Source organism: Ahaetulla prasina, chromosome 1, assembly GCF_028640845.1.
Source record: "Ahaetulla prasina isolate Xishuangbanna chromosome 1, ASM2864084v1, whole genome shotgun sequence".
NCBI classification, from domain to species: domain Eukaryota; kingdom Metazoa; phylum Chordata; class Lepidosauria; order Squamata; family Colubridae; genus Ahaetulla; species Ahaetulla prasina.
In genome coordinates, this window is record NC_080539.1 from 295,675,903 (window position 1) to 295,688,502 (window position 12,600).

At 44.7% G+C, this 12,600-nt stretch overlaps 1 protein-coding gene across 11 annotated transcripts in view; it reads left to right on the forward strand.

The window, feature by feature from the left end:
* The window catches only part of DGKZ (diacylglycerol kinase zeta), a 139,946-nt gene that overhangs the window by 122,358 nt on the left and 4,988 nt on the right, over positions 1-12,600 (forward strand). For 9 of the 11 annotated variants that reach the window (XM_058161751.1, XM_058161754.1, XM_058161749.1 and 6 more), the window contains 4 exons: positions 2,371-2,414; positions 4,360-4,480; positions 5,369-5,405; positions 7,103-7,202. In XM_058161751.1, the coding sequence (XP_058017734.1) occupies positions 2,371-2,414; positions 4,360-4,480; positions 5,369-5,405; positions 7,103-7,202 (302 nt within the window). Of the gene's footprint in view, positions 1-2,370; positions 2,415-4,359; positions 4,481-5,368; positions 5,406-7,102; positions 7,203-8,910; positions 9,088-12,600 lie in introns of those variants that run through there. The other 2 variants (XR_009152558.1, XR_009152559.1) reach the window with 2 other exon arrangements.

The following is a 12,600-nucleotide window of genomic DNA, read 5'->3' on the forward strand; positions in this document are numbered from 1 at the left end:
TCCATCAGGGCTGCTCAACCGCCACTCCCTCCCTTAATTCTTTCTACCCTTCTCATCCTTCTTCGACTTTCCCCACCATCCTTCTCCTCGCTTTCCTACTTCCCCACCTCTTTCCCACTTCTCACTACCATCCTTTCTAACCCTCTATCTTCTCCTTCTTCTCCTCCTCCTATCCTTTCTTCTCCCTCCCTTCTTTCCTACCTACCTCCCTCCCTACCTACTTTCTTCCTTCTTTACTCCTCTTTCCTTACCCTTTCCCTTCGGGAGTGGTTACCGAGCAGTCCCGACTTTACACCATTCCAATTGTTTAATTCTACCATTATACCTGTACAATGGCAATCAATCAATTTATAATCTTCCCCTTCCCCCCCCCCCGCCATTTCCCCCCTCCTCCCCCCACCCCCGAGACTTCCCAGAACAGAATACAGGGTATCGTAACTAACAAACATAATCTCAACTTTTTAAACTTTTTTTAGCATAACTGATACAAACTTTAGAAGTGAGAAGCATCAATGCTGTGTCCAGTTCAGGGGTGGGTTTCACTTACCTTTGCGACTGGTTTGCTTCACTCGCGCGAGCACCGCTTCTGCACATGCACAAATCGTATTTGATGGCGGGTGGGCGGAGCCTCCCACCATCGCTGCTACCAGTTCACCCAAACTGCGGCAAACCAGTAGCAACCCACCACTGGTCCAGTTATATTTATTTGAATATTCACACTTAGGGAAAGAAATTTGATCAACAATGTGCTTGCTTCGTGAAGGTGAAATCTCACATTAGGACATGTCCAGATTTGAAAAGTGCTTTAATGCAGCTTGCAGTGGAGTTTTACTTTTAGCACCTGTAGGTGATGTTTACATATAAGAACATTACAGAATTACAATGATACAAGCAGGAGACAGGCTAGAGCACTGTGCAATGTGTTCTAATGCAGGAAAATTAAAGTTTTATTCACCCCTGCTACAACAGGAATGTAAAGTGGTTGGAGCCCTACTTGGGGAATTCTGCTTGGATGATTGTTTTCAAGGCAAGAAGCATTGGCTTTGCATCCTGCCTTCCTCAACTCACAACATTTGGGAGAAAATGTCACAGTGACAGAAAGTTAATCTTCCACCTGTAGCAGCATGGGATGCAAGGAAAAGCGGCAGGATTAAGGTCTCTACATCTGAGCGGTGCATTAGGTGTGAGATTTGGTGTTGCAAGAAAAAGAAAACAGAACACTAGCAACCTGTGAAGATCAAGGAATTTCACAAGTCTCATGCATCATCCTGTATACTATATCTATGTCTATAAAATTGAATAGCTAAGAACAGTGAAGTGTAAACAGTGAAGCCCTTGGTGCTCTCTGAGCTTGGTTTTTTTGTTTACCGACATTCCATTATAGGTAACATCATCAGTGCTAGTGAATGTGGGTTTTGCTCCCTGTTTATATACAGTAAATTACCCTGCCAGTGTTGGTGGGGGTGCTGTTTTCTCCCCATTATTTCAAGTAGAAAACAATACCCTAGTCAAGGAATCATCATTACCACTGAAGTTGTGTAATAAACAGGATCTGCAAGCAAACAAACAAGCTCAGAGAGCACCAAGGACTCCACAGTTCAAGCCATCATCTTCTATTGAAATGTAAACAATAGAACATTTCCTCAGGAAATGGTGAATTTGAATAAATTATCTTGCCTCCACAGCAACATATATTGTGCATCTAAATTTGGGGGGGCCTTATCTCTTCCAGACACACTGATGGAGCTTACATTCCATGTCAGAAAAGTTTACATACATAAAACCAAATTTTGTTGATTATTTCTAACATGTAAATTGTGGATCCTAAGACAGGGATTCCTATCACTTTCTTCTTCCTGCTGTATATATATACATACATACACAAACGTATTTTTACACACACACACATACACGTATGTATATATGTATGTATATAAATAAATATATATATATATTGCAAGAATAGTGGGGGATCCAATTCAGAATCTCCACAAGAAGAAAAAAGCTGTGCCTTTTCTCTCCCTTTTGACACTAGGATTCTATTCTTACTTCTGAATAAGTTTTAACAATCGCAAGCTTCCCTCTCCTGATTAAAAGCTCTAGAAGTTTTGGGTTGAAACTTGTCTGATATTGATGGAAGTAAGAGTTATCCTAATGAACCTAGCAGTACGCAAAAGTCACAAGCAATTTTATGAGGTTCTCTGGATAATTATCTCTGTGTTCATTAGCCAATTTCTGTCCCTAAGCAGAATTATTGTCAGCCCACTCCCCCCCTCAGTTGCTGTTTCTTTGGCATTTTTCTTCCTCACATGTCTTGCCATCTTTTTGTCAACTACTTCATTTTGCACTCTGCTGTCTCTTCTTTTACAGATGATGCTTTGATAGATGCTGCCAAGAATAACGATTTCTCCAAGGTAACAGCTCTGTTTGGGCTAAAATCAAGCTGCAATGTTGAGAAGAATTTAGTGCCTGTGCCACAGCAAGATCATTCTTAGTGGTTTTATTTAGGGTTGTATGTAACCGTTCTATTTGCGTTACTTCTCAGTCTCTTCCCAATCTCTTAGTGGTGCCACTTGACTTGTTGATTTCAGCTTCCTTGTTATCCTTCATGTGCAGTGCAGATTTCCTTTAAGCCAGGTGGCCCTTTCATCCAGTGAATTCCTCATAGGCTTATTGAGGGCCTCCTGCTTCTGTCAGAGCTGTACTGTGACACCTAGAAGGTATGAAGAGAATTGCGATTAATTTTCCAGTAAAGGTATTTAGACAAGTCACAACTTAAAACTTTCAGTTCATCAACTCAGACAGACTTCTAAGAACTCGAATGAATTCCAGTTGTATGGATCCATCATATCTATCCAGTATTCATTTACAGTACAATCAAGAGTGTCCTAACACAGCATTTTCTACTTTATGTGGATCGATGGGTGGGTGGGTATTATTTCGTGTTAGTTTTGACTCCTGGCAACTTCATGGGCAAGTCCCTACAATGTTTTGGAACTGGTTTGCCATTTCCTGCTTCCTAGGGCTAAGCAAGGGTGACTGAGCCAAGGTTATTCAACTAGTTTTGTGTTTAAGGCAAGACTAGAACTCACAGTCTCCTGGTTTCTAGCCTGCTGCCTTAACCACTAGACAAGTTACTTCAGCAGTACTAACTAATCCTGCTGAATTCAGATGAAAATTCTAATTCCAGCTACTTGTCCATAATGATCTCTGCTAGAAATCATATGTTGGATGTCCTCTTCGTATCTGTTTTTTCAGAATTCAGGGCAATTTGGCACAGGGTTTTATATTCAGTGTCAGAAGTAGCTATAATACAGCCTTTATTACATTGTTTTACAGGGAGATTTAGGATGTGTTCCTTAAGCCAACCGTAAGTTAAAACAGTGCTTGCTGCAATAAAGAGAAATAAAAGCCCATCAGATTACTCCATTAATGTCTCTTAATAGTATTCTTATCCTCTAAGAAGATAGAGGATAAGAAGACAGGAAGAATTGTGATGAAACTGAGTAATTACTATTTATAGTGCATTAACTCTTTGGACCCTTGTAATTTATGAGTAGGATGTTCACTTCAGCACTTGTGTGAACCTCTGTACTTTTTATGCTCTGCAGCAATATTTTTCACATTCCATTTTGGTAATATTCTTTTTATTGATCAAAATAGAGCTTTGTAGTTCTGGTGCATCAAGATCAATCCTATGCCTGGGCTTGCATACTACCTTATTTCAGGGTGAAGTGGGTTAGATAATGTGTGCTTCGGTGTGTTACAGGATGGCAGCCATTATCTTAGCATGGTGTATAACTAAGGCATTTCACCATAACATTGTTCGTTTTTTGGTCCTAGCAAAGTATGTGAAAGAAAATAGTTTTTAGTTAACCCAGATTTAGCAACCAGTGAATAGAGCAGAAGAGACTTGGCCATTCGACTCTCTTGGATGATAAAGTAATGCCTTTGATGTGGATGATGTAGCACCTGATTAAGTCCACCTGCCAGATGTCCCTCACTGTTACCAGCACGGAAGTAGGATTTGGCTGCAAATGTACTCTTTTATGTGAAACAGTGAATGCAAAGAAGAACACTATCTCACAGATTCTCTAAATATATCAGATCAGCTGCCTCTGATTACATCCAGTAATACTCTCTTTTGAATGGGAGACTGAAACATCATTTTGCTGGAAAGGCCTTTTTAATTGCTTCTGGCTCATACCACAATCCAAGTGATTAACTGTTAACTTCTTTTTCCAGTAATCTCCTTTTGTTGCTGCTTGTTTTAAACTTTTGTGTAAATTGCTTTGATTGAGGCTTACCTCAATAATGTCTGTATTGTGGCTGATTTCAAGTGATTCTGTGTTGCTCTAGTTCAAAGAATTGCACAGGACTGGCAAAGACTTGATGATGCGAGATCCCACAGGCCAAACTGTCCTTCACCATGCTGTCAAATCAGGGAGTAAGGAGATTGTGAAATACATAATTGAAAACGGTAAGTCAGGTCAGCAAAATGGATGACCTTCTTAGCTGTGATTGTTTTAATCAGTCATCAGTGTAAGACACTAATTAACAAGAGCAATAGATTTAAACATACTATTTTTATTTTGGATTCTTACTGTGTTGTATGGCTGTGTGTAACGCTATCTGATTTCAGCCTTGAGACCATGTTACTGATATTTTTCTAACATTAATTGAGGGTTGCCACTTAGAAACTGGTTGCCTGCCCAGTCACAAAACACTCGTCTATCAGAAAGCCAACTAGTAATATCACTGCCCAGTTACCTGTAGATTTATCCAGTGCTCTTCACTATTCCAGTTGATTATTATCTTTTTCTCTGACCAGATAGGCAAGCAAAGCAGCTTTCTGATATCCTTGTTTTCTGAGTGAATCAGTATAAATCAATATGGCAATATGACAACCATAAATTTTGTGAAAAGAGCCAGTCTAGTGATTAAAGCACCAGGCTAGAAACCAGGAAATGGTGAGTTCTGGTCCTGCCTTAAGCACAAAAGCCAGATGGATGACTTTGGGACAGTCACTCTCTCTCAGCCCCAGTCATCTGACTAGGTTGTTCTTGTGGGGAAAATAGAAGGCAGAAGGAGTATTAGGTATGTTGCGTTACTAAAAAAAGCAGTAAAGATGGGATATAATTATATAAATAAGTAAAATATATAAAACAGATTTAGAAAACTAAGTACTAGAAGATGAATATTGTCCATTTCACAGAATGGTTTCAGTATTTATGAGAAATGCTTATCCCACTTTCTCTATAGTGGAAAGAAAATAGATTGTCCATCAATTGTAGAAGGGGAAGATAGTGGCATGGATCATATCATGCAGATTGATCTTGTTTTCTCTCTCTTTCTTTCTCTATTCCAGCTCCTGCAGAGATTTTGGATGTGGCAGAAGAAGAGAAGTAAGTCCATTCTAAGTTATGGTGGCAGAAAATCACAAGGGAACTTGTATACTGTTTTTTTCCCAGTTGACCCCGCTCTTTATATATGGATGCATGTGTATTTATGTATTCATGTGTTCGTTCATTTATTCATTCAAATTTATACGGCCACCCATCCCAACAGTTGACTCTAGACAGTCTTGTATGTGGGGAAGGATAGTTCAACCTTGCAGTCTGTCTGTTGTGTCTTGCCCGCCCTCAGAGCAGCCGGGGCCTTCTTATCTGCTCCCGAACACGGAGGAATGTATGCCTCCCGGCCCCAGTCCTGGCTCCATGCCCAGACAAACTGCAGAAGAAGGAGCACCTCCCGGCCCCAGCCCTGACTCCATGCCCAGGCAAACGGAGCAGCTAGACCCCTCCCCCTCCTCCACAGCATGTGAGTCTGAGGAGGGTTTATTACCAACAGCTGATTGGAGTGACCCTCGCATCAGAAGATTGGATAGGCGGAGGCAACAGAAGGAAGGGAAGGGCAGGCCTTAATGAGTGCTGAGTCATGGAGCCACACCCCATGGCCTATATAAAGGATCTGCTTTCTGGCAGTCTCTGAGTCAGGCAAAGTCGAACTTATCTTGCTGAAGTCACTTACTGGTCTCCTGCCTGCTCTGAGGACTTTGCTAGGACTTTGGGCAGAGCTGCAGAGGCAAGCCTGATTCGGATTTCCCTGACCCGGCCGTCAGCGGAGGAGTGGGACACGACACTGTCCTTTGGGATCATGGCTTTGAGACAGAGGTGGGTTTCAGCAAGTTCTAACCAGTTCTTGAGAAATGGTAGCGGAAATTGTGAGTAGTTTGGAGAACCGGTAGTAAAAATTCTGACTGGCCCCGCCCCCATCTATTCTCTGTCTCCCAAGTCCCAGCTGATCGGGAAGAAATGGAGATTTTGCAGTAACCTTCCCCTGGATTGGGGAGAGAGTGGAGATTTTACAGTATCCTTCCCCTGCCACAACCACCAAGCCATGCCCACCAAGCCATGCCACACTCACAGAACCGGTAGTAAAAACATTTTGAAACCTACCACTGCTTTGAGAGCGGTCATACTGAATAGATTGTGTTGTAAGCATAAATGCTTATGTCTTTTTAAAAAAAGCCAAGTAGAAAGTTACTCTTTTTCCTCATCCCTGTCCTCTATAATTCCAGCTTTCTCTGCTGCTTAGACTTTGAAAGAGGGTTTGTGTCTGTGGATCTATTTGCAGAGGCAGTGGAAGCTTTATTTTCCTGCCAGCAGTTCCACTTGTAGAAAAGGTGAGCAGCCTGTAGGTCATCAGAGAATCCTGGTGCAAAGGGATTACAGAAGAACTTCAGTTGACCAGAAATCTCCACGAGTCAGTTGTTCCTGCATAACTTTCTTTCTTGATGCCACATTCACCCTCAAGTTGTTGTTTTCTCCAAGTAGCAATTTAAAAAAAACCAACAATGCTAAGTCTGACTTGTTAGGGAGGACTTTCCCTCTTTGTTGTCTGTCCTTCAGCCTTTCTTCCTAGCTGATGTAAGAATCCCCTTGATCCCCTTGTTTTACTAAGGCCATGCAAACTTTAACATACAAGAACCTGGTTCCAGCCAGGGCCGTGTGGGACCTTTATGTCTTGTTTACCTTTTGGAACATAGCAGAGGAGGGTACGTACTTTTGATCCCAGTTCTCCATTTTGATCTTCCTGTTAGTGGCGAGACGGGTTTGCATCAGGCTGCAGCGCTTCATCAGCGGACCATCTGCCATTACATAGTGGAGGCTGGAGCTTCACTGATGAAAACAGATTTGCAGGTAAGAATTTCTTCTTCCCAATGGAGCATTGGGAATATGTGATGGGGAGTGAAATGTCTGTGTTCCGTTCAGAATCAATAACAAATCTTTTTATGTAGCAGAGTAGTGTATCCACGAGGAAGGATGACTCAAGTTCGGGGTCTCCACCCTTGGCAACTTTAAGACTTGTGGACTTCAACTCCCAGAATTCCTCAGCCAGCTTTGCTTTGCTTTGCTGGCTGAGGAATTCTGGGAGTTGCCACAAGTCTTAAAGTTGCCAAGGGTGGAGACCCCTGCTCTAGGTGACTTCCCATCCCGCTAGCTAATTAATCTTTCAGGCTGGGGAATTGTAAATGTGCCGCTAACACACTGTTACCGACACTTAAGAATTGTGTTAAATGTATAAACCAGACTTCCCTCCCCCCCAAAGTCAGAACTGGAATTCATGTCAGATGAGAATTCTGAAAGCTGTAAATCCCATCACCACTTGGGAGTTATACCAGATTGAGTAGATCAAATGGATCTTGAAAAAGTGCTGGCCAGGAAGGAAATGAATTATACTCAGTGTATTAGATGAAGATGGATCTGGTAACAGTCTGCTGCATTTAAGATAACAGCTTGGCAAATGGTTTTGTCAGATCTCTTAAACTGCCAATGTTGCAGGGGGTTTCTTTCTCTAAATGTAAATCCAGAACACCTCATTCCCCCCTCCCTTTTTCCTTTTCCTAGCTTGGTTACAAAATTGCCTAACTGTAATGTTTTCTGACTCTCATCACATTGTCAAACTGTTGCTAAAAATGTAATCACTTTTAATATCAGAGAGCTACAGAATCTTCAAATATAGAGATCCACGGTCATAGCTCTATTTTAATAAGGGGAGGGGCTTAAAGAAATAATTGAAGATATTCTTTGGCACCGAGACTCCTAGTGGCTGACCTATCATATATATTTTCTGATGAATTGTCTTTATGCTCAAAGTAGTTGTGATTTGAAGCTGAATAGTAGTCATACCCAATGAAAACGCATAGTATCTCATATTTGCTTAGATTCTCAGGACCCATGAGTTCATTTAGCTAGAATAGATCCTAATCTATATATACAAAAGCGAAAGCCACTCACGCATTAATCACGAAATCTCCAGAACCGTAAAGCCTACAAACTTGAAATCCATATGTTCCTCTTGGCTTCTAGGTGCACACTAAGAAAGGATTTTTCAAAATGACTAGTATTTCCTATATTATCATTAACATGCTCTGATGCTTAGGAGTTCTACTCCTTGCCCCCACCTCAAAAGAAATCTGTTCCAAATGCAAAACACAAGCAGACGAGTTTCACTTTCAGTTTTACTTTCACAGCAGCAAGCAGCTTTACTACACAACAGTTGAGCTAAGCCACTCCCGGCCTCCTTCCTGTTTGAGTTTCCAAACACCCCTCAACTCTCAACTCTCTCACAAACTGACATGATGCTAGCCAGATGAATACCGATGGATGCTGCAGCCTGGGACATTCTACTCCCCCTCCCACTCTGTTCCAACTGCCAGCTGCATTATATTAACACACTCTGATGCTACGGAGTTACATATGCTACATTAAGTTTCAGGCTGCAAGTGTCAATTTATCAAGCCCGAGCACATAGTTTTGTAGCGAAGCACGAGCGTCCAGCTAGTGGACTATAAAAACATTGGAGCATTTCAAACAAGTGATAAAACCTTTTGCCAACCCCATTTAGATTTCTGTAGCCAGTTCTGGCAGCTCCTTGAACCTCTAACCTTTCATCAGTGACATGGACATTGACCAATGTGACCAAACAACAATTGCCGGAGTTGGACTTGAAATGGGCAACCATCAACCATTTTAAACGGAAAAGGGTCCATGTGAGATTGCGCTATGAAAAATAGTTTGCAAAGTAAGATTGTCCCTTTTCTTCCTCACAGTTGTAAATGCCCTGCATTGGTGCCTGCACTGAAGGGGGCTCGAGTTCCTGACAGGAGACACTACTGAATCTGTGATTTTCTTAATATAGTTTTCGGCATTTGGAACAAGACCTGGGGGCAACACAGCTAGCGCCAATGTTCCATACATTTCAATGTGTCTTCCTAACTTCCTGCCAACTGTTGAGTGCTCATGCTGTAACGTGGTTTAATGTTACCCATGCGGGGAGAGAGTGTACAAACCTTCTTTCTGAATAAATGCCAGCATGCATCAAATACAAGTTGTTCCCTGTTCCTTAAACAAAATAGTGAACTGGATGAAACATTCTGTTGTGTCTTGCCCGCTCTCACAGCAGCCGGGGCCTGCTTATCTGCTCCCGAACATGGAGGAATGTATGCCTCCCGGCCCCAGTCCTGGCTCCATGCCCAGACAAGCTGAAGAGGAGGGGGCACCTCCCGGTCCCAGCCCTGGCTCCATGCCCAAGCAGGCTGCAGAGGAGGGAGCACCCCCCCGGCCCCAGCCCTGGCTCCATGCCCAGGCAAACGGAGCAGCTAGACCCCTCCCCCTCCTCCACAGCATGTGAGCCTGAGGAAAGTTTATTTCCAACAGCTGCTGATTGGAGTGACCCTCGCATCAGAAGACTGGATAGGCGGAGGCAACAGAAGGAAGGGAGGGGCAGGCCTTAATGAGTGCTGAGTCATGGAGCCACACCCCATGGCCTATATAAAGGATCTGCTTTCTGGCAGTCTCTGAGTCAGGCAAAGTCGAACTTATCTTGCTGAAGTCACTTTCTGGTCTCCTACCTGCTCTGAGGACTTTGCTAGGACTTTGGGCAGAGCTGCAGAGGCAAGCCTGATTCGGTTTTCCCTGACCCGGCCGTCAGCGGAGGAGTGGGACACGACACATTCTGGATCACAGTCTCCAGCAGCAGGGGAAGATGCCTTGGAGACCTGATTTCAGGTTCAGTTTCTGTGCATTTGGGAGAGTGGGGTGTCTCTCTGCTGCTATTCTTGTTGCAAGAGGAAATAGACAGTTGAATGGAACAAAAAGTGTAGTGATTAAAGATGCTAAACAATGAGATTGTGAAGGAGCATCCTCTGGGTTGTACCTGCGTGTGGAAATTGTAAATGACTTCACACGTGTGCTTTGCTTCTAGCTTTGTCCTTCACTTGGAGAATGACTTGGATAGGAATTTTCAGGAACTGGATATGTCTATTTTTTATGAAGAGAAGGACTAGGGGTGACATGAGAGCGATTTTCCAATATCTAAGACTGCCACAAAGAAGAGGGGGTCAGTCTAGTCTCCAAAGCACCTGAAGGCAGGACAAGGAGCAATGGATGGAAACTGATCAAGGAGAGATTCAACCTAGAAATAGGGAGTACTTTTTTGACAGTCAGAACAATTAATCAGTGGAATGACTTGCCTGGTGCTCTGGAGGTTGGTAAGAAGAGATTGGACAGCTTTTGTCTGACATGGTATAGTGAATGATGGTGAACCTATGACATGTGTGCTGGAAGTGGCACGCAAAGTCATCTCTCTGGGCACGTAAAGCCATTGCCCGTTATTCTTGCAGGTTCCGGTGCCCCAGCCAGCTGGTCGTCACGCATACGGGAGCGCCAGAAACTAAAGAGCAGTGGTCCAGTGCGCATGCGCGTACCGGGAAGATGATCTTCCTGTTACTGGAGTGCACACGTGTGCTGGCTACCTGGTCTTCTGGTTTCTTTCGCGCATGCGCACGTGAAGAACAGCTCGCATGCCCAAAGATGTGGAGATGGGATCCCGGCGGTCGCTGCCTAGGGGAGAGAGCTGTCAACCAGGACGGGCGGGCTAGGGCTTCCCTCCCTCCCCGCCTGAATGGGCTTCTTGTGCAGCCCCAGCCCTCCAGCCCACGGTGACGTGCATCCGCAGTCTGGAGCACCTGACCAGCTCGGCCGCCCCAGAACAGCAGCAGCAGCAGCGCTGCTTGATCTTGGTGGCGGGCGAGGAGCGGGTGGCGGTTCTCTTCCAGAATCCTGGCCGCAAGCTGCAGGGTGAGAACCGCTGCGCAGCCCCAGGAAAGTAGCAAGGGCAACGCTGCTTGTTCTCGGTGGCTGGTGGGGGGGAGTGGTGGTTCTCCTCCAGAATCTCAGCCACAAGCGGCAAGGTGAGAACTGTTGCACAGCCCTAGGAAAGTAGCAGGGGCATCGCTGCTGCTTCTCAGTGGCAGGTGAGGTGTGGGGGTGCCAATTCTCCTCCAGAATCCCGGGCGCAAGTGGCAGGATGAGAACCGCTGCACAGCCTAGGAAAGTAACAGGGGCATCGCTGCTTGTTCTCGGTGGTGGGCGAGGGGTGGAGGCTCTCACCCTGCCGCTTGTGGCTGGGATTCTGGAGGAGAATCGCCGCCCCCCACCTCGCCACTGACTGGGAAAAAAGCATCGTTCCCCCTGCTACTTTCCTGGGGCTGTGCAGTGGTTCTCACCCTGTCGCTTGTGGCTGGGATTCTGGAAGAGAATTGCCACCAGCTCCTTGGCAGCCACCAGGAAAAAAGCAGCACTGAGAAAGCAACGTCTGTCCGGAGCCAGGGTAAGAGACGCACTGGCCAGGAAGCAGGTGCGCTCCCATGGCAGAAGTGGCGGGGGGCTCTGCTGTCTTGTTCTTGGTGGCGGGCTGGCGAAGGCACTTCATTGACACTGTTCCAGTGGCACCCCCTGCAGCTCATTTTTGGTCCCAGAAAGCTTCAGGGTGGCTTGCCAAGCCCAAAACAGGTGACATGGGGTGCAGCTCGCATGCGTGGGGAGGTCACGCATACATATGCAGTGAGAGCAGGGGTCACGTGCGCCCGTGGGGGGGGAGTGGGGTCACATATACGTGTGGAAGGGTGGGCCCATGTGGGGGCATTGCATTATGGGTGTAGGCACATGAACGCCCGACCCCGCACTCCCCCCTGCTTTTGGCATGCGACGGGAAAAAGGTTAGCCATCACTGGTATAATGTCTCCTGTTTGAGTTGGGTGTTGGAGTAGAGGCAGTCTTCAACTTACGACCACCGTTGAGCCCAAAATTTCTGTTGTTAAGTAAGTTTGCCCCATTTTATAACCTTCCTTGCCACAGTTGTTAAGCGAATCACTGCAGTTAATAAGTGAGTAACTCGGTTGTTAAATGAATCTGGCTTTCCCATTGACTTTGCTTGTCAGATGGTTGCAAAAGGGATCACATGATCCCGGGACACAGCAAAGGTCATAAATATGAACCAGTTCCCAAGAGTCTGAATTTTGATCACATGATTATGGGGAGATCATTACTATGCAAAACAGTCATAAGTCACATTTTTCAGTGCCGTTGTAGTTTTGAACAGCCATTAAACAAACTGTTGTAGTCGAAGACTACCCGTAAAAGACTTTCAAGGTCCCTTCCAACTCTTACTCTGTAAATTGTGTAAATAAGGGGAGGAAAGTGAAGCTAAGAACTTATCTCTATCTCATCTCTATCTATAGCTATATAGCTACAT